The 27,153-nt window shown below is 50.3% G+C and overlaps 1 protein-coding gene across 1 annotated transcript in view; it reads right to left on the reverse strand.

The window, feature by feature from the left end:
* Positions 1–23,834, reverse strand: part of SIFR (SIFamide receptor) — a 56,681-nt gene extending 32,847 nt beyond the window's left edge. The window contains exon 1 of the mRNA XM_011151179.2: positions 23,144–23,834. Coding sequence (XP_011149481.1) covers positions 23,144–23,726 — 583 coding nt within the window. The 5' untranslated portion in view covers positions 23,727–23,834. The remainder of the gene's footprint in view (positions 1–23,143) is intronic.
* Between the last annotated feature and the right edge of the window lie 3,319 nt (positions 23,835–27,153).

Genomic DNA, 27,153 nt, shown 5'->3' on the forward strand with positions numbered 1-27,153 from the left:
TCGGCGTTTTAAAATATCGATACTGTATCGGCCATCCCTAGCGCGAATAGAGTCGGTCGGGTCGAACAACACGCGTGCGGTGTCGTATCTCGCGATTTCTCGCTTTCGCGTGGATATCGCGGCTGATAACATCATGGCGGCGTGCTCCAAGGAACCGGCCGTGCCGGCCGACTATTAGTCGGGATCGCGCGCGAGCGCGGTGGACACAGAGAGACGGCGCGGGAACGCTTATTATCGAAATTGCACAAGTATAAGATAATGAGAGCAGATTTGATGGCCGCTGACCCCGGCGTTCTAATAAGCGGGATTGTTCCCCGACGACGGTCGACCGCGCCGAAGGTGGACCTCGCGTGTGCGCGCGCGACGAAAGCTCGCGATCGTTTCCGACGATAATTCTCCAGCGGCTGCCGGCCGCGAATCAGCGAAGCGGGAACGTCGCCTCGAGCTTCTCAGCCGTTGCAACGAGAATGTATTTTTGTCTCGCCGTCTCTCTCTGTTCCCCTCCAACCCCACCTCGATGCTTTCTTCGCGATTGCGGACATTCTCAGGGCGTCCCGCGATTGGACGTATCGCGACGGACTCGCTCCGATCAATCCGCAAACGACTCCGTTTCTTTAACGATTGTTAGTTATCGGGCACATTTGGAGGATCTGCGGCGTTTGAGGCGTGGTATTTGGCTGGAAAGCGAACCTGAAACTTCGCATCCGACCGAGGAGAGTTTGATCGAAATCGACCGGATTTTCGTAATCTGTTTGGACGCGCGTCAAACGGGACTGCGCGAGCGGCGAGAGGTGCGGCGAGTCGCGCATATTCCAATCGCGTCGACGTTACCGAAAAAATTTCAATTCCTCGATCCCGTTAATACTTACCGATAAATCGCAGCGTCGCCCGCGTCCCGAGGAGATTTCCTCGTATTAAAGTAGGAGTATATTCACGAGGAGACGCATGGCTCGATCGTTACGCTGTAATTGCAATAAGATGCACTTTTCGCTTGATGCCTTTTATATTGCGTCTCCCGAACGCGGACGAGCGAAACGGACTTTTCGCAATTCGTTTGATGTAACTTGGGGGGGGGGCGGGGCGGGAGGGAGGGGGGATCGGGAAAGACCGCGAACGCGAGCTGCCGCGTGGTCGTTCTAAATATCGCGTCTTTTAAAATTGCAACGAGCAGCCGGGACACAGCGCGTGCAATTGTGAGATGCGAGATACAATATATTTGGAGCATTTGCAAGTAGCGCATAATTAGCCCGTAGAATGAAGCAAACCGTACTTAGAAAAATTAATGCGAGAGTATCAGATAGGAAAAGAGACGAGCAGGCGGTTATTAATAACAAACTCCAATTTATAAGGAAAATTTGACTAGAGAGGAACAAAGATGCAACACCGTAACGATATCTGGGCGATTAATAAGAAATGAGTACACATTCTACGCAAACCAAGCGGAGAATTAAGAATATGACAAGACGGATATCTTCTACGAGCTTACAAATGCGCCTATCAAAAGCTGAAAATGCAGGTAATTCCGTAAGCCTTCGCCGGCAAACTCTCTCTCTCTCTCTCTCTCTCTCTCCACCCCTTCCCTCTATCTCCTTCCTCCCTTTCTTTCTCTTTCGCTTTGCCCGAGTCTGGGATCTAAATTGCGGTGTATACGTAAGAACTGAAAAATGAAAACTATTACTCATGTATTCAGAAGCTCCACTGCTTTGCATTTAATGGATGCGGCTTAAGCTTCGTAAGAAGTCCTGCAACTAGTTTCGCTCACCTCTACATAACGCTTCATCCTTAATCCTTTTACGTCGGAATCTCATTTATCGAGGGAAAAATCTGAATTTATCATGAGTTATTTTGACAAGAGTGCAGATAAAACAGAAATGTTCTTGCGCGCACCTCTAAAGCACCAGATGCGGATCGCTTGTCGAACGTGAGCGAAATAATGGAAAGGATCGCGTTCCCACGTTAGAAACAGAGGAAAAGAATTCTCATCGATGCGAAAGAATCGAAGAGAAAGGGTTAAACGGCCTTTTACTGCGTTCTACCGTACGTGTGCTCTCGACCTCTCATAATTGCCGTGTCAACATTTTTTCAGCGTCTGCGAAGGATTCGTCGATAGGTGGGGAAGAAAAAAGCTGGTGAAGCTGGAGAAACAGACGCGAACCTCGGACCTGGACGCGTGGCTGAGCGAGGAAATGACGCCCGCCCGCCCGCTGGCTCGCTCGGCAAATTTATCTCTTCCAAATTTCATTAGCGGGGATGTTATATAGAAAAAGAGAAAAAGGAAGAGCGGACGAGAGAGTTACGGCCAACAGGCAAATGAACCGCAAATAAATCCGAGACTTAATATCCTTTACCCTCTCCCCAAAAGTACCGTAACCTTTCTTCTAATGAAAGTTCCTCTTAATGAAACATCGCGCGGATTTACGCTTCTTCTCACTTCGAGCCCGTGATATACGGGGTGTCCCGTCACTGGTCGCGAATTCTCCTGCGAATAGGAGAGATCGATTTCTCTTCGACGAAAGTACCCGGCGGAGATGGTTATTTATCGCGACATTTCAATTTTCAACCTTAAGAAGTGCCTTCCTCGCGGAGGAAAGTCTACCGCTAAAATTCTGTTGAGGCAATAAGGCTTGAAATTAACGGCGAACTATAGCTTCGCGTCGTTTGCACTCGCGCCATTCATCATCGCTCTGTCGATATTCGTTGGGAAAAAATCGTTCCCGAATTGCTCGGGAATCCCCTGTTTTATCGCGGGACCGTTCTCCCGCGGTAATAACGGAGGCCAGCACGCGTAGGAAGTCAGCTCTCCCCTTACATCGCCTCGCCTCGGGGCGGGGGGGGGCCTTAGGGGGAGGGGGGAGGGGCCGGAAAATCCCGCGGCTTCTTCCTCGAAGTAGTAGAATCGCATCGTGGCGGACGAAAGGAAGCTGAAAGAAGACGCGAAGCTGCCCGATGAGTGCACATCGTCGACTTTAAGATCGTCCGCTTCAGACGCGCGCGCGCGTCCCCATTATATGCAGCTGGCGAATTCTATTATGATATCCCGCAAGTACCTTCATCAGCAATTTCGGCGGTTCGCCGAATTCCTTGTCGAGGAATCATCTCGCCTGGGTCTGGGCCGCGGCCGAGAATATATATATCAATCGTATAACGGGCGGCGATTAAGCACGGAATCGCGCACGCGGCGGAACGCGAGAAGCGCGTCTCGCCTCGCGTAGGAAAACTCCGTCCCGGGTTCGCAGCCGGGAAGCCCGCGCGACGCGCGCAACCTCTGTTCCTTCAGACGCGAATTCCAGATAACGTCGCGTCGGCAAGAGCGACAGCTCTTCCAGTTTGGAGTATCGCGCGCCGCGCGACACGATGCCGCGCGTTTGAAAGGAGGGGACGATCGGCCCCGGCATATTAATAATAACGTCTCGCCGACCGAAGGGACGGTATTTATACAAAAACGTTATGAATAACGAACGAGGGCTCGCTCTCGGGGGATTCGAGCATCGGGCTCTGATCTAGATTCATAGGGCGAGGGGGCTCGCTCGCCGACGCCGTTGTATGTAGCGGGCTGTATGTAGGGCAACCCCCGGCGTGTGTGTAGACCGTCGGTGCAGTTCTGCGACTGCGTGGCACCTCTCCTCGGGACACTGCCCCGGTTTCGAATACCTTCAAGGTCTCGTTGGTGCGGCGGCCGCGACGCGATCCCTTCCGCCCCCGCTTCCGCGGTACCATCCAGGTAGCTGGGATGCACCGGAAGCGGGTGGCGTCGCTCCACCGGGTTAATCGAATTTCGCCCGCACCGCCGCCGTCGTCGCCGTCGTTTCTCGATATTTTCCGGCGTGACGACGCGACGGAGCGAGGGCAACGAAGCACGGAGAGCGTCTTCACGCTGCTTGGCCGGTTTGGCGTTCCAATGAAGAAACTATTTGCGCGTGACTGACGGGGCGAATCACTGCAGCCGCGTGTCTCTTGCATTCCGTATGAACTAGGCCGACGGGGATTGCCCGCGATGCGTGCTCGGGTTTGAGCGCGACTGTAAAACGCGGACTCGCGGGACTAAGCGAGCCGGTGATTTCCTTCGTCTACAGTCGTCTTCGATCGAATCGAAGTCGCGGCCTGTTCTCGACGAAAATTTTACCCTGCGTGCATTTTTCTGAATGAAAGTTACAATTTCGGGGTATTCTACTATTATTACTGTGACAAAATTATCCTTCTACTATTATTATAATAATTATTTCATTATCAATTATCTATGTAATCACAATGTTGAGTGAAAATAATGTGGAAATAACTTGTATAATTACACAAGTCGAATGTGTTCTCTTTTCAAGAGAGAGAGAGAGAGAGAGAGAGAGAGAGAGAGAGAGAGAGAGAGAGAGAGAGTATGTCTCGACCGTGCCGGCGCCGATCGTGTATCGTTCAAACTCGATAATCTCGCGCGAAATACGAAAATACGAGACGTTCCTCGTCGAGGAAGCGCTCCTTCGGCATTCGTCCTCGCGTCCCGCTCGCTATCGATATCTCCCATATGCCGCGCCGGCCGCGATTTGGCCTTCGCCGGGTGCACGCATCCTCGATTACAACGCCGCATCACTCCCTCGTTTTATATCACCGGGTCACCAATTCCTACCCGCTCATCAGCCACCCTAGTTGAGACGCGCGACCTACGCGTCGGTGGCAGCTGCAGGTGCAGCTGTCTGGATGCAGTCGAGATGAACGTGTATATATATGTGTGTGTGTGTGTGTGTGTGTGTGTGTGTGTGTGTGTGTGTGTGTGTGTGTGTGTGTGTGTGTGTGTGTGTGAGTACATACACAAATATGTAGATGACGAGACGCCAAAAATCAGTGCCGTTTGAAAGAACGTTCAGTCGATCGATTTTCCGCGGGAGTGAAATTTCTTTATCCTCGCCCTATTAGTTCAGCTTTCTCTTGCTCAATCGGGAGTCGCGCCCCCCTCACCCCCGACTTCGATGAGCACTTCAGTCGCAACATTTCCCCCGGAGCATCGCCGGAAGCCAAATAATGTCGTCACCTTTTTGCACAATTTTCTCCGCTCAACGGGGATTCAAGATCGTCGGATAGTCGAATTTGCGATACGGAAAATTCGTCTCGCGACGACTCCCGACATTCTGTATCGACGGGACGGCGCGGTACCGCGGTTTCAGGAAGATGCTCAAGATCGTTCTGGAAAGAACGGACGAGATCGCGACTGTGAAGAGGAACACACTCGTGCGCGCCTCCTCGTCCTCTCGGGCACTCGCCGCTAAAGATCGCCGAATAGAGATTTCTTTCGCAGACCACAGTTTCTCCAGCGGTCTCAGCCTACACACGTCGAGTCAGGACTTCACGCGATGGAACGAACGAGGGAGGTAGTGACCTAGTACGAGTGGCCGAGATGCATGACCCGAATACCGGCGCTGTACAGGTGTGCGCTAGCTGTGTGTCCCACTGGCCTCTACCCTCTTCGAGGCGCAAAGTGACTTCAAACGCGCGCCCGCCGGAGGGATCGGGGAAAAGAAGTACGAAGAGAGGAGCCGTCCCGGGGGACCGCGAGGAAATGCCATCGATCTCCCTTATTCCGCCTCGGCCGATATCGCCGCCGAGACCCCGTCTCGGTAATTAGCCTCGAGGAAGATAAACGCGCGCGTACGCGACCACGTTGCGCTGGAGTTGCGTGGACGAGTGAAAATGGCAATGGCGGGACAACGTCTGTATCGCTCGTTCCTTCCACGCGAAATCGAATCGACCTCTCGGTCGCGCATAATTAATTGGGATTCGTCAATTAAAATTGACTCGTTTGATATCCGATTTGATTAACTCATCGCGGCTACCGCCTAGTTGAATTATTAATTTCCACCCCCTCTCATCGCGGAGATGTCAATCGGCGGAGGCACCCGGAGCTCGACGGCGACGTCGAGCTGGCACCGACCTCTATCCTTGATCGAATGTAGCAGCCTATTATGTAACTGAGACGATCGTGATTATAACAAGCGGCTTTAAACTCAATGACAATACACACACGGCCCCGCGGATTTATCGCGTGCGTCCCTGGAAATGACACAGATGTACGGAAATAAGCGAGGATAAATGGACCGTTTGTTTTATCGGCGCTATTAATTCCTAAACAACGCATCATTGTTACGCAACACGCTGAATGTTGCGACAATTGCCGAGCCCTCGGCATTTCGGGCCGCAAGTTTTTCGGCCGACTGACGTATATCTCCCTCGTCTCGGGGCGCTTATTCAGTCTCCTTGAGTGAAACGTTGCATATTCAATTACGTACGTACGTGTCTTCCACGAGAGCGAGCCGAGTCGGAATACTTGCATTACGTTACACGTTACCACATCCGTTACGTTCTCAGCAGAAACGCAGTCTATCGGTCGCCATCGGCGCGCTTACATCGCTTAGATTTATACTCGTCCTTGGCAAGCAATTCTCGACTCGTGTTCGCCCCTTCCGTCCAATCTCTCTCTCTCTCTCTCTCTCTCCCCCCTCTCTCTCTCTCTCTCCCCCCTCTCTCTCTCTCCCTCTCTTCGCTCTCTCGGCGAATTTTCGTATAATATCTGCCGCGAAGTCAGCGTCGCGAATTATGGTTGGAAGCCACGGCACGTGGCGTTGTCTCGATGAGTCGCGCGAACGAAGCCACTCGTCGGCCCGGGGGTGGATGCACCCATGTTACACCTTTGGATCTTGTAAATGTCCGCGAAAACGTGAGTTAGTGCTTGCAGCCGGGACCCGAGGAGGAGAGCGCGGCATGCGCGCGCGACGAGATACGCGCCGAGCCGCTTTCACGAAGTTTGCGAGCGTAGTCCGCCGGAGTAATAAATGCCGTAGACGAAATTGAGATCCACCGCGAGATCGCGACTGGCTGGCGTTCGCGACGCGCTCGCAATCGCTGCAGCAAATTCGGCTGCTTTGCCGAATTGGCCGTTGCCGGCACGGAAAATCGAGAAACTCGCGTCTCGCGTCTCTTTTCTTTGTCATCGCGCCTAACTACGCGCGATCCGGCCAATTCGACCCGTCCGGATAATATCGCTGAGAGGAATCACGAGGGAGGGGAAGGCCATCAAACCGATCCGTGCCGTGTAATAGGGTAATTCTGAAATATACCGTTGTAATAACCCCATCAAGAGCACCGCCCCCTCGCGATGGGACAACTTTTAAACGAGGATTGCAAGTTATTAAAGTGCCGCGCGATCGCCCTCAAACGCTTAGTCTTCCGTGCTTTTACGGTTCCGTTTTTCTCGCAGCCCCCGCGCGCTGTAAAAAATTTCTTACGGCAGCCTGCGCGATATACGACGCGCAATATACCAGCTGTCTCCGCCGGCGAAGCGCGGACATGCAAATGTCCCGCTTGCGCTTCTCTCGCGGATCCAAGATGTGCTGCGCTCTCGAGGAACGCGAGTCGTGAATTTCCGCGGCCACGCGAGAAGCTACTCGTATACGAATATATCGTCGTGGCCGTGCGAGATTGCCGTTTCTCTCTCTCTCTCTCTCTCTTCCTTCCTTATTTCCTCGCTTATAGCGATACTGAGAGGTTACGTTTGATCGAACGGCGAAACATTAGGCAATAAAAATTAATAGGCCCGCGCGCGCGCACACACACACATAAGAGTGCATGGCACCGCGTGGTGCGACCCGCCTGTCAGTTTTACCTGCATCAAGAGCAAACTGTGCGGATATCTGCTCGTCTGACCTAAATACGTAATTATCTTTTCGCGTGGCACGACCTTGGACGGACAGAGTCCAAAGTGGGCCATGTCTCTGTCTAGCGGTTTCATTCGCGGCGACTCACCTGCTCGATCACTCGCGGCTTCCCCGGGCGGCTCTCTCCCTAGGACGGTTCAAGGAACCCATTCGGGGGGTTGCATCTGCCTTTTTCTTTTCAACGAAGACGAGAAGACGAGCCCTTTCACCTGCTACGAAACTCCGAATGCGAAACGGGAGAAAAGGGAGAAAGCGAGTGTTCGAAGCGGAAGGAATTTCGCGACGACTTTCCGCCCTTGTACAAATGAATTTCGCACGCCAGCGCGAGCGAGCGAGCGAGATTCATTTGATTCTTCTCCCTCGCGCCCGGGGCGAGTGGCGGCACGGAGCAAGAGGGAAGAAGCGAAAAACGGGACGAGTTTCGCCGTGAAACATTCTCCTCCTCCGAGAAGAGAAACAAGGCGGCGTGCCGGCGGCTAATCGCCCTCAGGTAAACTCACCGCCGCGCCGGCCCGGCGGTCGCGCCCGTACCAACCCCTCTCCACCCAACTACCCCTAGCCCGTCAACTGGGACGCCGACCTAGTTAGTTCACCTGTAGACACACTGGGTGCCAACACACCCGCGACGCGCGAGCGGACACATCGTCGTAGACATCCGCGCGGGCGGCATGCCGCGCCGCAGGCGCGGCGCACCTCCGTGCAATCCGGCGCGACACGCAACGACAACAACGCAACGACACGCGAATCGCTTCGGTGACGAAGCGCCGTGAGTGCTTCCTTATCATGGCGCGAGTATACCGGTGCTAACGATATCGCGCGCGCATGCACACACACACACACACACACACACACACTCTCGCTCGCTCACACACCGCTCATTCTCCGCGACCCGCACGCGGTCGGTCACATTTTTTGGGTCACGTTACGACGAGTATCGAACAAACGGGGTTGCATTTCTCCTCGCCGTCTCGGCCTGCCCCGGTGGGGCGAGGGGTGGGGGTGGGGGGTCAGGGAGGGCGATGGAAATTAACTAACGCCGCGAGTCGACGTCGCGCTCAAGAGAGAATCGCTGTTGTCGAAGGATCGCGCCAGATAACTCGATTCCGGGCCCTTCCAAGAGAGTTAACCCCGAATTCAATTTGCGAGCCTCGATTCTATGTGAGTCGGACTATCCCTCTCCTCCCTCCGGCGTCTCCCTTCGGAATTAACACAGCCTCGTGGTCGGATAACGAAGAACGGAGCGACGAAGGATGTATCCCCGATCACGCGGACTCTGTCGTGAATCCGGATTGTGTCTTTCCGCAAGGTTCCGAAGATGATATTCATTGGATGCGTCGCGGCGTACGGTGCGCGAAGGTGGATCATGTGATGAATACACGCGAGGAGAGATCGGAGCGGAGTAGCGAAAGAGCAAGAGAGGGAGAGAGAGAGAGAGAGAGAGAGAGAGAGAGAGAGAGAGAGAGGGTGGGAGAGAGAGAAAGAGAGGGAGAGAGAAAGAGAGAGAGAGAAAGAGAGAGACACGACGACGACGGCGGGTCGCGAACGGGGTCGAAGTCGGGGTGGTTGGAGTGTGATCGGCCGATGTAGGCCAGGCGAGAGTGTTGGCCCCTTTCGCCTTGACACGAATACAGGTTATATGGATCTCGGTTTGGATCTCAAGTTACCGGTTGTGCGCTGCACTCTTGAAATTCTACGAAGCGGACGTACGCATGCAAGATGAATTCGAAAGGTGCAGAGGCGATCGCGCGGCGACCGTAATTCAAGCCATACACCTCGAAGAGCCGACTGCCCCGGCTGCGCTGACGGCGCCAATAGGCCTCTGTCGGACCTTTTAACGACTTTCAACGACGGTGTCGTTATCATCCGAACGATATTGTCGTTCCGCAAAGTTGCGGAATAGATCTGCGGGAGAGAATTCTTCACGCGGCGGTTGATCGTCGAGAGAAAAACGGGGAATCCCTCCTCCGAGAGGTGCCTCTTGAGGTCTGCTTTCGGCTGCCCTGCGCTTCATTTCGTCTTGTTCGAAAGTAAATATATAAACAACGAACGGGCGATTGTTTCTCCCACCTTGCTTCCCCGTCGGGATCTTGAAAGTTTCAGGTCGAGTGTAATACATAAGCGACGATAACTTATACAACGGAATGGGTACGAGTAACGATAGAAGATTAACAGCCGAGCGCGTTCCGGAACCGGTGAAATTTTTAAACTCGCTCTCGACGCGCCTCCGCGCGTGTGCGATTTCGGCACGTGCCGTACCAAGGTCAACGATACAGAGAGCTCTTTCCCAATTTTTAAACATTGATGCGCGAGCCTCACGAGCTTCCATGTGGGCATATCTGACGGATGTAGGCAAATCCCCCCTCCCCTTTCCGTGCGAGTTATATATACACGGCTTGTATACAGACGAGGTCATCGTAGTTCATTTCGCACTATTATGTACACACGAGATTATCGACTCAATTTACGTAACGTTACGTATACGATGCGCACCGGAGTGATATACAGGGTGTCTGACGATGACATGATGTGAAGCTTTGAGTCAAACTGAAGAAAAGGTTTCTCTTTTATTATTCCGCGAACAAGCTGTTGAAATTTTCGATTATTAATTCAAAAGATCAGCGAATGAACTTGCGAGCGAGCTGTTAAATGAGCTGTGATGGCGACGTCTGCTGTACTTGAAGATTAGATAAAACCAAAGTAAACCAAAGAGGTTCTTCCTTATTATTTTGCAAAAGAAGACACAAAATTCTGAGTTTCTTACAAAGTGAGAGACTCTCCTGCTCAGTCAGACTGCTAAACTACACGTAGACGAGAGTTTTACACGTCATCGTCAGACCCTCCATGTACAAGTTCCCTCCCGCGAAAGTCCTCCGCTCGATCTTAAAGCCAGATTCCCTCCGGCGTATTTCGACTCGATTCCGTCGCTATCGACGTTTGTGTTGTGTTCGTTTTCTATTATTTAACAAGAATCAAGCGTCAATCCCGTCGCTGCCAGAAGGGACCTAGCGATCGGAAGCTTCTTCGTCTCGCAGCCGCTTAACTTTCCTCGCTCTGTACGAGAGAGGCGAGTCTCGAGAGCGCGACGCGCCGTATTGGCGTCTCGGATGTGCCGCGATAATGCGACGTCGTGCGCATTGTCCGCTTAATAGCGCGTTCGTAATTACGCCGCGTCCCGATGGCGACATTCGCGCTCGCGCACGTTCGATTATGAGTCGGAGGGTGCCAGTTGTGCACACGACGCCGCGGATCCCCGCGTGTCCCAGCTGAGGAAACATCGCGGTGACGTGGCCTCTCTCTCTCTCTCTCTCTCTCTCTCTCTCTCTCTCTCTCTCTCTCTCTCTCTCTCTCTCTCTCTCTCTCACTTCTTACCGCAGCCGCGGCATTCATTCGGCCGGAAATCCCGCCGAGGTCGCGACCAGGCTCCCTAGGCTCTTCCACGTGAGAGGAAAATACGGCATATATAATATATAAATCAACCTTTGCCTTCCGGTTACGTCACCGACGTGCGTTACCGATGCGAAACAGCTGCTCTCGCGGCGACCGAACGTGTGTAAACGTCGCTGCAGGGTATCATTGTTCCTCGCGGTCTCGTGATAACCTCATTATCGACTAATGGCGACGGTCTCGGCTGGGCTGACGAAAAAGTCGACGACGAGAATTCTTTACGCCGCTCCTCTTTAGTCTCTCGTCGCAATTTTTCGTCGCTGCGCGAAAGCATCGAGTTATCGACAACGCAGCCGTCTCGACTTGCGAAGCGACGAATTTTCGCTTCTCTCGCTGACAGGTAGATTCGATAAAGACGGTCATAATGTTAGTTTGCAGTGTGACTTTTCAAACAGAAGATCTTTCGGAAACGAGGAAGAATCCATAAAAATGACGATAATATTGTCGTATAAGAGAGAGAGAGAGAGCTCCTTCCTCCCTCAACCTAATTTCCGTTTTTCGTTCCGCGCGAAACTTGATTTATCGGCAGTCTTATTTTTGTGGACAGCTAATTTTAGTTAGCTTCAAAAACACACGAGTCTACGTGTGAAAATAACGATAATGTTCTTGCACAGCGTGTACATCTTCCTTTTAGCTCAACCCAATTTCCACATAGATCTCGATTTATCGACAACTTTATTAATGGCTAGCCCTGCTCCGAAAGCTAATTTTAATTCGTTTAGAGAGCAGATTCGTCGATCATAAATACATGTATAAACCTTGTACGACAAGAAAACATATTCCGCTTTTTATCTCGATGTATAATATATTATACTTTCATCTTCTCGCGACTTACGAACCTCGCTTCATCGATGACGCTACTTTTAGAGAGAGCTAATTATAATTTGTTTGGAAGAAAACGCGGATGCCTACAAGCGCATCGATGACAAGTTTACGAGCGAGGTATCGTAAAGATGCCTAAAGATATGTGAAGATATTGTCTCTATAGCGCAACACACATTTCTTTTCTCGTGTCGTGACGTTACGTTTGACGCGCGTCTTCTTAACAGCGCGACTCGCGCGAAGTTAATTTTATTATCCTATGCGCCGCGCGCGCGCGGGTGCAAGCACTCGGTAAGACACAATGCCTGTACATACAGCACAAAACTTTTTGTGCTATAGACAAGTGTAGCTATCAGTTTCATCATGCTAGACAACTGCGACAAGCAACAAGACCTACAAACAATGGGCAAACGGCCATTAAATAAGCGGCCGCGAAGTTGGTCGACGATCGAAGAACTTTCGAAACTGTATCTAATCGCAAATCGATAACGGCACTGCAGCAAGCCGGCGTCGTCGCCCGGGTTATCAATAAGGTAAATGCACGAGTAACTAGACAGCCGAGACATCCGAGACACGCGGACTTTTGAACAATTTTGCCGGACGAAAGAAGCACCCTCTCGGCGGCAGCAGCAGCAGCTGCTGCTGCTGCTGCTGCGAACATTCCGAGACATGAGATTCTTCCGAACAATTTGCCGATTAATTAGTCCGTTAAATTAGTCCATCCATCGGTGACTATTATTTATTCATGCGTGAGATATGTGTATCTTCGGAGTGTGAGAAATGCACATCTTCGATCGTCCGATCTATGTTTTTCCTTCCCTTTGATTAGCTCCTAACTTAAATAATTGTATCTTCCCACGTTTTTAAAATTGAACGATCGATCTTATCTGTCTGCGTCCTTTCCCTCGAAAATGTGTAGCCGAAGTAACTCCGTTTTCTCTTGTAAATACATTATTGAAGCGACCTTGTTTTTCCTTGAAACTCATAATTGGAGTAACTCTATTTTTCATATTTATAGAATTAGGCAACTTCTGAAACATTCAACATTTGGGAACAATAATCCGAGGCCGGGGCGGAGAGACGCCAGTCGCGTTTTCGCAAACTTGCTCCAAGTGCAGACACCGAAAAGTAAAAGTTACTAATAGATGCAGCGAACCGAAACAACATGCCGTTGCAATACTTTTCTCTTTCTCTCTTATTCTTCTTTCTTGTTCAATTAAACTGCACAGCGTCGAATTGTGTATGTATGTAGGTGTGTACGTGTTAAAAAATCGGATGCGCTTATCTGTTTTCTTCCTTTAGCAGATTTATAATTGAAGTAACCTCGTTTTCCCTTGCGAATCCATAATTGAAGTAACCTCATTTTCCCTCGTAAATCTATAATTGGAGCGACGGAGTCGAGATTTCGTCGTTTCCAACGTCGAGAGGCTTTTCATTTACCACTAGCGCGTTTCAGTCCACGAACGACGTTCTTTGTCAGTGCATAAGAAACACGAATTGCGAGAAGTAAAAATAAGAATAAAATTATAAGATAATTTCGATCTCTTCGTGTACGCGTACGATTAGATCATTCGCCGCAACAACGTTCCGTGTGTTTGGCAACAAAAGTTTAAAGCCCAGTGTGACGGCCGACGAAAGAACGGCTCGTGCTTTCGCGAAATTCACCTAACCGATGTTGATGAACGGTGAGTTAAAGTCGCTAATAGGTGCAGCGCGAGAGAGCGTCTGGAGAGGGTCGGGAGTGAAAGGAAGGATCGAACCGGAAGCCGGCGCGCAGAATGCCACCGAGCTCCAGTTTCCGACAGACAGGGTGAGAGAGGAGAGAGAGAGAGAGAGAGAGCGAGAGAGAGAGAGAGAGAGAGAGAGAGAGAGAGAGCCGTTGAAGTCCGGGGTGCAAGTGGAGGGTGCGGGAGGCGGTCACTTGAGGGCGTTCACCCTGCGCCAGGCAGCGCGTACTCGATACACCCGCTTGCTCCACGTCTCGATGTGTACGTAGGCGAACATGTGTACGTACACACATACACGTGTGTGCGCGAGCTTTTGTACTATGTACATATACGTGTGTCCATGTGTGCACAGCGTGCACCACGTAGTGACCACGTAGAACGCCTCTGTTGGACAACATTCGCGAGATACCTGAACCCTTTGCGGCCGCGGCGCGCGGGCTGGTGGACCCGACGCGGCGGCGCTTTGTGATAGTCTTGATACGGAGAACAGGGAGTTTAGTAGTCGTGGCGAAACAGCAATGCGCGATAAGGGACGCGCGCTCGTTTCCGGCGCGCGTCGACCGGCTTCTGCCTGCCAGCGACACCGTCGCCGCAAACCCGCGACGAATGAAAACGCCAATTAGAAGCTAATTCGAAAACTTCAATACCGCGCCCCGCGCGACAGCCGATCACTCGCATCTCACGGCCGCAATTACGCCAGCGGAGACCCACATTTCGTTCGGAGCGGGCTCGCGAACAGATGTGCTGATCGTTACCGGCGTGCATATTAAGCGCGCGCGATGAGCGAACGACGCGTCATTAACGCGGGAGATACGAAACATTCGTCGTGCATTAATAAAGGCCGCGGGACGTTCCTATCGCGTCGCTGTGACACACATTATCGAAGATAATAGGAAACGCCACCACGTCGCGCACGCGCGCGCGACATTAAGGGAGCGTTGATTTCAGCGTCTAAGAAGCTCTCTCCTCTTGTCTTCGTTTCGTCGACGTCAGCAAAAAAACACGTGAGATGTATGTCGAATCGAATCATAAATAATTTTTCGACCCAAATGGCAAATATTTATCTCTTATCTCTTATCTGCTCGGGACACTCGCGAAGAAAGCCTAGCGATAAGCTGCTCTTCATTGGAAGGAAACATGAGATGTTATTAAATAATGAGTATATATATATATATTGTATATATATATATATATTCCACATAGATTAGGCTGTCCGTTATGCAATTTTCCAAAAGCTTCCAAGAGCAACATGTTTTCAACATCCTGCGGAGATGCATGCGGATAAATATAACTGGGATATTAAAAGGGTAAAGCCAACCATTGATCTCAGGTTAACGCTATAGCTACGCTGCCGTATCGCGATACGAGGCGCATCTCCGTAAACGCAGCGATACGAACGACGAACCGGACGAAATTTACGCCGGCGCGGCATTTCCATGGCCGGTGATTTATCGGCGAGCCGTGTAGGACCTTAAATCTCGTCGTCCTCGCACGCTGCAGCGCTCGCCCTACCGAAGAACGTTACGCCGGCGACGAAGTAGGCGCGAGAGAGAGAGAGAGAGAGAGAGAGAGGGGGAGAGAGAGAGAGAGAGAAAGAGAGAGAGAGAGAGAGAGAGAGAGAGAGAGAGAGAGAGAGAGAGAGAGAGAGGGAGAGAGAGAGAGAGAGAGAGCAGGTCTTGATTAACGACAAGCGCGCGCATTTCTGTGTCGTCGCTCTATCGGGATGATTTGTAAGCCGAGACTTCGGGGAGAAAGACGCAGAAGAAGGAGAAAGCACTTCGCCAGGTATTTCGCGCGGAAACAACGAAAAGACGTCAGCCGGCTGACTTGTCGAAGGTGCGCTGCTCTAAAAGCCGCCGCGCTGCTCTGTCTTTCTCTCCTTGTCTCTTCTCACCGTGACCTGAAGCCCCGATTAATGGCACCTCTTCTCGTTACAGAATTAATGTTAAGACGACCGATTTACTTATGTCAAGACCCTTTCTCGTCCAAGGACTTCCGCGAAGCCGACGATTTACGGCGCGAGGATGAAAAGCACCTCCGCGACGACGACCGCTTGACATGGACGCGCACGGTGGTCGATCGTTCCTCTTACCGCGCTTAATCGCGAGAATACGAATGCGACAGCAGGCCGGTCAGAGTTCCTGGAAGATGGTGTAAAGAGAGCTCAACGATAGCTTGCTGCACTGATGGAAAAATATAGTTGAATTAACTATAATCTCACTATATATTTTATAGTTCATTTTGACGTCAACCATATTTTTGTAGTTCGTGGAACCTGCAAAATATAGTAGAATAAACATAAATATATAGTCAATGATTGTCTTAAATAATTGTTTAGTTACTTTTACCACATATAAGGTAATTTCTCATTCACAAATATAGTGAGATTTAATATTCATATAGTTACATCTGTCATCATTTAGCAAATATTCTGACAATATTGACTATATAAAAGAGTTACTTTACCTACCATTTTATATTTGTATCCATATAATAATTTTAGTTTAACTTATTATAATTCTTAGAAAAAATATTATATAATTGGTTATACTGTGCCTATATCGTAATTATTACCGATATTATGGTAATACTTACTATAAATACGATATTTCGGACTATAATTTAGTTACTATATCATTATAGTTCCAAATATCATATACTTTTCTCTCAGTGTGAGCGAGGTCGTTTTATGTCAGTGCTCTTTGCATGCAACTTTGGACGTTACGTCTTATCATTAGAAACCATCCGAGTAAAAGAAGAGTACGGGCTCTCTAATAAAGAATTTTAGTGTATATAAAAATTTAGTCGCAACCTCGTTTTTTAAATATTTTATAACCGTCTTGCTTTATATCTCCTCTGTTTTAGAAAAATTACTGCGATGAAAGAGATTGGAAATCTCTTTCATCGCAGTAACATAATATAGCCTTTTTTACCCGTGATAAAATTTCAAAGTGGGTCGACATTGACTTTTCTCCAATAGGTAAAAAACGACGCTAATGAACGACACGTCGATTGAAGAAATTAGCTTTAACTTGGCTTGGCCCGATCTATGACTATTAACGTTTCATTCGTTCCAAATTTGCTTAAAGAGAAAAAAAACAGAGAAATAAGAAAAGCCGCTCGAGAAGAAATCGATGGATGTTTTGTGCCGCAAATTGATCGGCAGCATTGAGAGGGGCGACTGCTTCGCTATCAGAAGCGAGACAGGTTTCTCTATCCAATGGAATTTGCCGTATGTCGCTACGACGCTTCTACGAGCAGCAATTGTTAAGCGGAGAAATCGTTTGATAGGGACTCAAGGCCGCCGACAATGTTGCCCGCCGGTCCTTCCTGAGTCGGGGCGTGCCGCCCCGAAAAGTGTGAAGTCAGCGACATGGGGCCTACTACAATGTGTCGAGCGAGCTTCCGCACATCGGCGGCGACAAGTGCACGCGTCCCGCTTGTAGGAAATTCGAACGGCCGTATATCTCAATGAAAAATTCACATACGAAAATGAAACAAACGCCATTCCTCCCAGAATTTTCCTCCCAGAACGCTAATCGTGTGTGATCTTAGCATGTGACACGCGTTCACGTATGTGATTACGATGCGTGATAAAAACGTGATATTTCGTCGACAGAGATGTTAGCGTTGCACGTTTAAAGACGGAAGAAAATTGTCGTGAGTTTTTGTCATGTAAAGGACAATTTACGCGCATACTTTGTTCGAAAGGTTTCGTTCAACACCGATGAATCCTCGATCGGGAAACTTTGTACGGATAGTTATCAAGCTATCGTGTCAGCTGGGAAAAAACTTTTCGTTGAAAACAGAAATACAATGTATCTTTCCGTCGAGCGAGCTCCTTGACAATGCATGACTCATCGGTGCAGCGTAGTATCGCGATAACAGCCAATTGCAGGAGTCGTCAAACCGAGTTGTCTTTAACGCGAGGTGTGAACGGCTTTTTCGATCGAGCGAACTTATTATTCATCCGCGTCAATTTGCGGAATTTGACCGGAGTGACTTTATTTACGCCGCGAGGGAGCGCGCGCGCGCGCGCGCGGCCCGATGATCGACTTTGAACGCGAGTAATTCGATTTACCATGTCGTTAGTTCAGGACCCCGAGATCGCCCCCAATTTCCATCTCAAAGCGAACGAGGAGCGGTTCTCCCGCTCCGCTGCTACGAACGCTTGCGCGCATGTATGCGCGCCCGGTACGTGTACGTGCGTGCTGGTACTTCGCAACTCCATGCGGAGCGTGAGTCGCAAATTTCCGACACTTATTAGACATATCTCCTCGAGAACGAGGGTTCTTAACCTCGAGGTTTGCGAGTAAATTTCGAATTTTTGCCCGCGAGCTCAAACTGAGAGGGAATTGCACCACTCCCCCGTTCAAGCTCCAACGTGCCTACGTTCTTGAAGTACCGTCACACTCGACGCGTTACACCGAGAAGAAAGGAGAAAGTTTGATGTCTATGTAATCGCAAGGCGAAAGAATTATATCCGAAAAAAACCACTTTTATAATAAGAATTATCGTAGCGATAATATAACCGTACATGTACATTGTGATTGCTACTTTTTTTCGTCCCGAATAACAAGAAGATGTAGCTGGCGCTAAAAATAACTATGATTTCAGTAACGTCAATTATTCCTTGCTCTCAGCGTGGCAAAAAAGCACGTGTATTATTACGTGAGTTTCGTGACATAAAATTTTATTATCGTCGACATTATCCCGCGTATGCGCGTGCGCGCGCGCGCGCGCGCAGCGTGCGAACCTTCGGCGCGGCACGATCGCGACCGCGAGAGCATGAATTAAACTTAAATGGCTCCCCGAGATATGAAATCGCTTCTCGAGGAAGAGTCCTCCCTCCGGAGGGAACGAACGAAAGACTTTTACTCGCCGTCGGCTTTATCGACAACGATATATTACCCCGGAATACACCTCGACACAATCGGAGATTCTACATCCGGCGCTATGAATAATCGACGAGCGGTGGCGACTGTAGCAGGCCGTACCAATAGGATCAATAGCGCGAAATTCGTAGGGATTTCCCCGAACAAAAACGAAATCGCCGCGGTACGTTCACGTGTCATCATCCCCCGTCTGTTGCTGCTGCTGCTGCTGCTGCTGCTGCTGCAAGGCGCACATGTGTGCCTTGCACTGGGCACCGATCATGTGTGCACGTGGCACGAATGCATACGTGATGTCGCGTAACGAGTTGTCGCAAATGAATCGACACGAGTACTCTCCGACGACAAACAGAGGAGCGTTCGGTGAATGTCAATGGGCAGCCGAGTCTTCATTAACGTCTCCGGGCACACTCGTCAATTACGCTCGCACGAAGCGTAAAGTAGCGAAATAGTTCAACTGCCGGAAAAAATATTGGCCCCAAGAATATGAAAGAGCTACGTCTACGTACGAGATCCGAGATCGCCGCTCGAGACACGTCAAGCGTATATTTTTAGCACGCCCGTATGCTTTAGTATTTTTAGTAAGAAACAGCGTCCACTTAAGTAATATGTCGGAAGTTAATGGACCGATAGGAGACGCTCGGCGGAAGATTACGCAACAGTTGCGTACAGTCTGCTTCTGCCCGCTGCGAACGCGACCTAACATGAGCGGAGGCGCCTGATGTGCGTCTTCAGGGTCGAACGCACCGACGCCTGCGAGGAGCACGCCAAGAGTACGCGGTGGCCTTCGCAAAATCGATCCTCTATCGAAGAAAGCAAGAGAGAGAGAGAGAGAGAGAGAGGAAAAGAGAAGAAGTCCATCAGCGATAAGAGTCGAAGGCGACTCGCTTTGATCGTGGATTAATCGAACGGGCGCGATAGCCGGGCATTCTCTATCAGCATCAATCGGCGCGCAGCAGCTCGGTAAGAGACGAGAAATCCACGGAGAGGCAGCGCTAATAGCACGCTGCCGGTAACTGCCGATAAAGCGCCGTCGATGGGGAAACGAAACGGGCCGGTAAAAACAGGCGCCTTCTTTACACCCCTCCGCGTTTACGATCGCGGTGCCGGAATCGTGCGTCTCGCTACCGTAATTATGCGGACACCGCGTGCGCGCCGCGCGAGAAATGCGGCTGCTTCCGTTTCAGTTGCGACCGGCGCGGCGCGGCGTCGCGAAGGGCGACCGCTACTATCGGTCCTGCGTGCGAACGTGGCGAATTTCCAATTCGAGAGAAATATACGAAGGCGAGTGGATAACTCCGTCGAAAGCAGCAGAGATGGGCGATTTCGACTCGATTTTCAAGATAATTCATTTTCTTCCTGACAGAAATCGATGTTTTTCAAACGATTTTTCAGTTTCCGTTTCAGTTTCCCGTTTCGACGCGAATCGATCGTTTCGATAGAACTGTCGGTTCTCGATTCGTTCATGTGATTATTCATAAGTATTGTTATGGACGACTAGAAATGACGATATTTTAAAACACTCCTGAAGCAACGGCAAATTTAGCCGGAAGTAGAAGTTGTTAAAACTTCCGCCTAAATAAAATTAATCGATAGAAATCCTACTTCTACTTCCTTAGCCGAAGACTGATGTTTCATTTGCCGTACGACAAGTTTGTGTCGATTGCCTGTTGAATACATAATTCATAGGCTGTAGGCGAAAATGCTAGAGACCTTATAAATGACCTCTCTCTAACTTTATAAATTATAATTATGAATCTGTTTTGTGAGAGTAAATTTTTATAATTCACATTAGACTTTTTAGACATATTGAACTTGTAAAAATGTGAGAAAAACGTTTGGGTGTATACGATTTTTCGCAATCGATATTTAGGAGATTGATTCTTTTAGTCCGATCTTTTCATCAAACCGCCTTAAGCAAAATCGCTTTCCTTTCTAAAATCGCCAATTCCTAGTCCGGAGAGCGAGCACGTGGTTGATCGGCCCGCTCGCTTGTCTCGTGTGTATGTGTGTGCGCGCGTGACACGCGTTCGTATAAATTAAAATTGCAAAACGTACGGGTTGAATATTTCTGGCTTTAACTACGCACTAAAGGTAAAAGAGAACGCGAAGCCACTTGAAGTCGCAAGACGCGGTAATCGATACCGCTAGAGATGAACTTGCGGCGAATTTCGAAGCACAAGGTCGAAGAAATAGCGAGAAGAATTAACGGGTCAAGAGAAGGAGGAGAGATAATGGTCAAGCGTATTTCTAGTAGAAAAAGGACGATACGATACAACGCCGCGGTCGTCGCGAATCGTGCATGCGACCAATGTAGGATCTTTACGTTTCCGTGTAACAATCCACCGCGGATTTTCCTCGCAAAGATACAAGCACGATCCTGCGTGTATAGCGGTAGCTACTTGTCCCGATCCATCGCGAAATTACGAAACTCACGAAGCATATGGGTCGTACGCGGGACCACATGGAATTATTAGCGGGATTAGCGCGATCGCGACTCAATAACGTGCCGTTAATTAACGCGCTAGATTCCCGCTCGATCGCTATGAACCCGCTAAAAAGCAGCAATTCGGACTATGTAATCTATACGGGTGGAGGGGGGGGGGGGATTCAGGGTTGAATTAGTGTTATCCGTCGGAAAACACTGGAGGAATCCAAATTACACTTGTGCCGCGCGCATGTGTACACGTACGTGCGTGCACATCTGTAAATCCTCAAACGTTCCCGGCATTACGGCACGTCGCGTAAAATTTCAAAGAGAGAATTCTATCCGCCGCTAGTTTGGGATTGAAATGAGAAGAATCCGTCACACGAGCCGGAGCTTCGTTATAGACCGTCCGGAGCGGATTTGAAGACCCGCGCATGAATGCGCGCGTGCCGCGCAGAGCTTCGTGAGACGTGAATTTAAATGGTCACGAGAGCGTCGTTACCGATTTCACAAACTGCGATTGTCGCGTCGCGAGAAAAGAGAAGGTCATCGCCTAATATCCATCGCATCCTTACGAAAAATTAACCGTACCGCGTCGACGAGACGCTCGAGGCAGCGAGCGAGTTTTCACGTGAGCGCAGCGCGCCGCTCGCAGCGCGATTATTCGCGGGTTAATTGGATGCTCTCGTAAGCGAGCCGGTAACATACGCTACGCGGCTGCGTTTCGCGGACTCTTATCGCGGAGCCGAGTTACGAGCCGCTGATTTTCTAAAGAGAGCCAAAGCGCGTGTTTTTTCTTCGGCGCGAGCGCCGTGCCAACCGCGTGATTCCGCCCGTGGAAATGCAAATATGCCGTTTGTTTGCGCAAATTGCGATCGGTGTCGCAAGTATGCCGGCTGTTTGCCTTGCCGCCTCGCGGGTCGGACGTGAGTCCGATGAATTATCGTCATTGCCGATAACGTTCGACGTAATGTCTAAATTTGCATGCGATTCGCCTGTACAGCTCCCACCGTGGCTCTTCCCCTCCCCTAATTCGCCGGCCGTCGTCGCCAGCCGAAAGGGTTGATCAATCCCCTCCTGAAGCCCCGACGCGAAATATACACGCGCGTGTTGTTTCTTCAAACTTGGATCCCACCGAAATCGTCGGAGAGGCTGCATAATACTCCGTGATAATTTCACGTGAAGTTAAATAATTATCATAATTAATATAATTGATTATGTTAATCAAACATTGTTAATTATGTTAATTATGTTAATTGTACTCGTATAATCGATACTGCGCTTGCTCCCGATGCGGTCGGCTACCGTGGTACGCGTGATTATACGCCAACAGCACCGATCAAAAGGAAAAGAAGAAGAAGAAGAAGAAGAAGAAGAAGAAGAAGAAGAAAAGAAATGCATCGTTACGCTTCACAGAGTGGGTCAGGAATTTTAAGGGTTAATCGCGCTCGCGAACCGGCTGTCGACTCCGCTGAGAATTGGATAGAGCGCGACCGAGCGCCGCTCCGGGTGCGAATAGCGACGGGGGGAGACGCAAAGGGATCGATTCGGTAATACGAAGGGAATGCACCACCTTCCCCTCTGGCCCAGCAGCAGCCCCCTGTCGCTCGACCTGGAAAGGGGGTTACAATGGCAGGAAACCCCGCAACGTACCGCGCGCGAATCAGCCTGCACACACGGAATGCACGCGTCCCCATGGCCGTTCGCGGTCGCCCTTGAGAGAATCTTCCCTTTTTCGAATAGGGCGCCACTCGAACTGACCGAGTGGCGGCGGCGGCAGCGGCAGCGGCTAATAAATATTTCCGTTACGTCCCAGGAGAAAGTTTCTCGCGCGGAAAATGATTCGCGAACTACCGCGAGCAGCCAATCAAATCCAACTGATTGGACAATGAGGAGATATTCACGACGGAGAACGCGGCTCTGAAAACACCGGCAAGCCCGAAGGGCCAAATCCGGGGAACACCCGGAAGAGAGACACGCGCGCGCGCGCGCGCGCGGGTGATTTCTCCTCATCGTCCTAAATAAACTTCTGTCGACTAACCGGCGCGAAATTATTGGCGCGGAAGCAATCGGCGAGGCGCGCGAGGAGAGCCGCTGGAGACGAAACGCTCGATGGAAATCAGCATCGGTACTCACGGACGAAGATGTTGCTCATCAACGTGGCCGGCAGGCAGAAAACGATGACGAGCACGTCGGCGACCGCGAGATTGACGATGAAGAAGTTCGTGACGGTCCGCATACGGGGTGACCGGTACACCACGGCGATGACGAAGCTGTTGCCGATCAGACCGACCACGAATACGATCACGTAGGCCACGCAGTAGACCGCCGACATGGCCATGCTGTGCCGGTAGAGCCGGTCGGGCGCCTGCTCGATCGCCGTCAGATTCGTCGTCTTGCTGGCGTTGAACAGCCCGTGAACCTGGCCGTCCTCCATCGCGCCGCGCGGGCTCGTCGAGATCGCCTCTGTGATGATGTTGTGGAGGTAGTCGCCGAAATCGCTCTTCATCTGCAGCAGGGTACCGGTACCGGGCGGCGGCGCACTCGCGGCGACGGTCGTCGTAGCCGGCACGTTGCCGTTGTTGCTCCTGCGACGCGTGTCAACGTCGAACTCGTCCGAGTCCGGTAAACGCAGGGACGCCATCTCCAAGAGGGGAGACGGTGGCTGCAGCATCGGTAAATTGAGCGTGGTGAAGTGACGGATCGACGTTTCGACCATTAGCCGAAACGCTAACGTAACAGCGTGCCGTCGTCGCCTCCTCCGTCGTGCTGTTCCTCCTCCTCCTCTTTTTCCTCGCTGCCGTCTCTACCGCCGCTGTGCCGCCTCCGCCGCTACCACCGCTGTGCCGCCTCCGCCGCTACCGCCGCCGCCGCCGCCGCTGCCGCTGCTGCTGCCGCTGCTGCCGCCGCCGCTGCTTGCTGCTGCTGCTGCTGCTGCTGCTGCTGCTGCTGCTGCTGCTGCTGCTGCTGGTGTATCGTGGTCGTCGACCCCGCGCCTACGCGACCTTCCCATGCGCGCCCGGATCGCCGGAAGACGCTTCGCTGAGATCTCGTCGACTTCCACCGGGTATTCGAGAGTTACGCACTTGCCGCGCGACTGATGGAATTTGCTGGTGGCAGGCTTCCTGTGCGGGAGATCTCGAGATCGGTTGCTCGATCGTCAAGGACTGCGTTTCGCCGGTGGGACGCCGCGACTTCCGGCGCGACCACCGGCTACCGGAAGAACGCCGGATGACAAGAGCAACGAGCTACCATCGAAGCCGACATTGATCTCGCGGGGATCACGCGGTGCATACGCAACCGGAAGCTGAGGAACACGCGTGGGCCCAGCCGAGAACAACTCGCACGTGTGCCGGTGGTACCGACGGTCAAGTCGACACCATCCTCCGGAATTGAAGACGCGCGTCCAGGAAGATATCAAAGGGGGATCGAGGGGCAGGATCGAAAGGGTGAAAGCGGATCGAACGATTCGTCGGGGGAGAGGGGCTGGGAAATGGGGAGACAGGGGAACGGATCGTTGCGTGAGCGAGATGTGACGGGGAGAGAGAGAGAGAGAGAGAGAGAGAGGGAGGGAGAGAGGGAGAGAGAAGCAACGTGTATGAAAAGATGTGTGTCGCGGCCGGATGCTGGAGCGACTAATGAGTCTGCCTTAGAAGACGATCGCGAACTGCCGCGAGATGCACCCGTCGCGGCGAGCTGTCTGGCGATGCTCGACGACTGCGCAAGCGTTACATCCAGCAACGGCACATGCACCCGCATGCGACGTGCTCGCGCGCGCGCTACCCGTAGAGTAGTAGTAGGCTACGCTACGGAATAAAACGGGGAGGAAATGGAAAGAGCGCCGCGCGCGATGACGGCCGCGCGACGCGCGAGATCTCTTCCGCATAGGAGCGGGCCTCGGCGAGTTACACTACGGGGTGTAAGCCCGTAATGATCGCCCGGAAAGGCGCGCTGTGTTTCGGGGGTGGGCGAAGATGGGGGGGGGAGGGCGATCTTACATCCTCTCCTCGCCAAAATTTCGATAACGCGATTGTTTGGTGTTTCAGCCGACGACACTCGAGACTCTCGAGGGACGATCGCGCTGAACCAGCGGGGTTCGGCGCTCTCGTTGAGTCTCCGGAGAGTCATCGGGGAAAACAGTGCGTTGTTTACATCTTTGCAGGAGGCAAGAGACTCGCCGCGCGTCTCGACTTGAAAGCAACGCGCTGTGTCTTTCAGGCTATCATTGCGAATGTCAAGTTACGGATAAATGAAGCGATCAACTGACTAAGGAGCAACTTACGGCTTCTGATGGCGAGCTAGACCGAGCATTTTGTAGAGTCCACATGAAAATTTGCAACTAATTTGGACTATTCGAATCTGACGAATCGATAGCGAGTGCGAAAGCGAGGATAGTTCTCTTTTTCGTGTTTTTTATAAGCGATGTTCAGAATGTGGATTCTTCGCGCGCGCATCAATGCGTCGCGAAGCCGGACGGTTCCGTGGAAAGTCCGGCGCGCTCAAAATTTCCTGATGTGTCAGAACCAAAGCTGAAAGTGGCCGTAACGCGGGGAAGCTCGCGCATTACATTTGCACAATTTTGATGCTGTCAACAAACATGTCTTGTCGGCAGGCTGACGTGAGGTCAGCGCCAAAACTAAAAGTGCCTGTAACTCGGATGGGACGCGCGTTTCATGGCGCGTGTTCATATGAATTTTATTTACGTCATTCTGATGAGTACAACATGCCATGAGTATAACGATATTATCCCTCCTGGCTGAACACGCCCGGGTATTCCCGCAGTAACGCTCCTTACTCGAATCGATACTTTTTAATCGAGATATTCTAAATGCTTCAACGATTGGGCCGTATATCTGATACTTGACGTTTCGACGCGTACTTTGTTTTCGTCAATTGATGCGAGCATATAGCAATAGACACGCGCATACATGCGCGAAAATAGACGCTTCTGGACGGTCTTATTTATTGTTGCGTGGGATGCAAAGTTTTACGGCGAAACTTTTCTAATAACTCAAATAGTTTCAAAGATACCTGTTTAAATTTTCTCCACGATGATAATGAAAAATCCTTCCTCCACAACCTATTTGTCAAGCTTACATAACCATTTATTTTTGTAAAATTATTAATAAGGTTATCTTAAATATTGATATCTGTTGTCGATAAATGTGAACCGTGACTAATAAGGATCTGGTTAGTTTCGGGGTAACCGTCGTAAATGGAGCATACGCGAAAGATACGAGACAGCGAAGATACGTAATTTTGAAAGAATCTCGCAACTCGCATCATCGGTGTTGAAATATTTTTGGCCGCAGGTGTTTCTTATCTCGCCGCGGAATTTCGTCGACTGAATTTCTCACGTCGAATGTCTGTCGTCGAATGACGAGAAGTTTCCCTTTCTCTTCCTGGACGAGATAACTGTTACGGCAAACGTCTCCGAATTATATCCTTCGCAAAACGCTTATTTGAAAAATGCAACCAGTGCTTTTATTTACTCATAGAAAAAAACAATTTTCAGATATTTTGTTTTTTTTTTCTTATTCTCTTACTCTCTTATTATTCTTGATAAAGAAATTTTTGCGATATTCTTATTTTATCAGCAGAATATTACCATGACACAGTATCGATGAAATTTTCAGAACAAAGGGGATGAGAAGAGTTCGATAAAAGCTGGATATATACAGGATGTTCCATATTCATCTCTCGCTACCTTACATCCATAATTTCGTAATCCATTTTTATTCAATCTCCCCTTGACAAGTTTTTCACACGTAGTTGCAATTTTTTCTTTTTTATGACAATAGTATTTTATATATTTTATAAATTTGTAATCTTTGGTATCCGAACAACCAACTACGCCTTCAGATTGAAAGTTTATACAAATAACTGCACTTTGGACTTATCAAGAAGTACGACATTCTTATCATTATGACCCTCATTTCCCTCTAATTGTTAATTTGTTTAAATCTTAATTCATTTTGAATTATCTTCAACTAAAATCGTGAAAAAATGGTACTTTAGATCAAACGACACAGAATAAAATATCTAATGGAAATGTTTCCATAAGAGCGCGAGAGAATGTGTCTGACACTTCGAACGAATCGCGATAGTTTTGACGACGGCAAAAGTGGACATCTTTTTTCACTGAT

The sequence above is a fragment of the Harpegnathos saltator genome, unplaced genomic scaffold (assembly GCF_003227715.2).
Source record: "Harpegnathos saltator strain DR-91 unplaced genomic scaffold, Hsal_v8.6 scaffold283, whole genome shotgun sequence".
In the NCBI taxonomy this organism is placed as follows: Eukaryota; Metazoa; Arthropoda; class Insecta; order Hymenoptera; family Formicidae; genus Harpegnathos; species Harpegnathos saltator.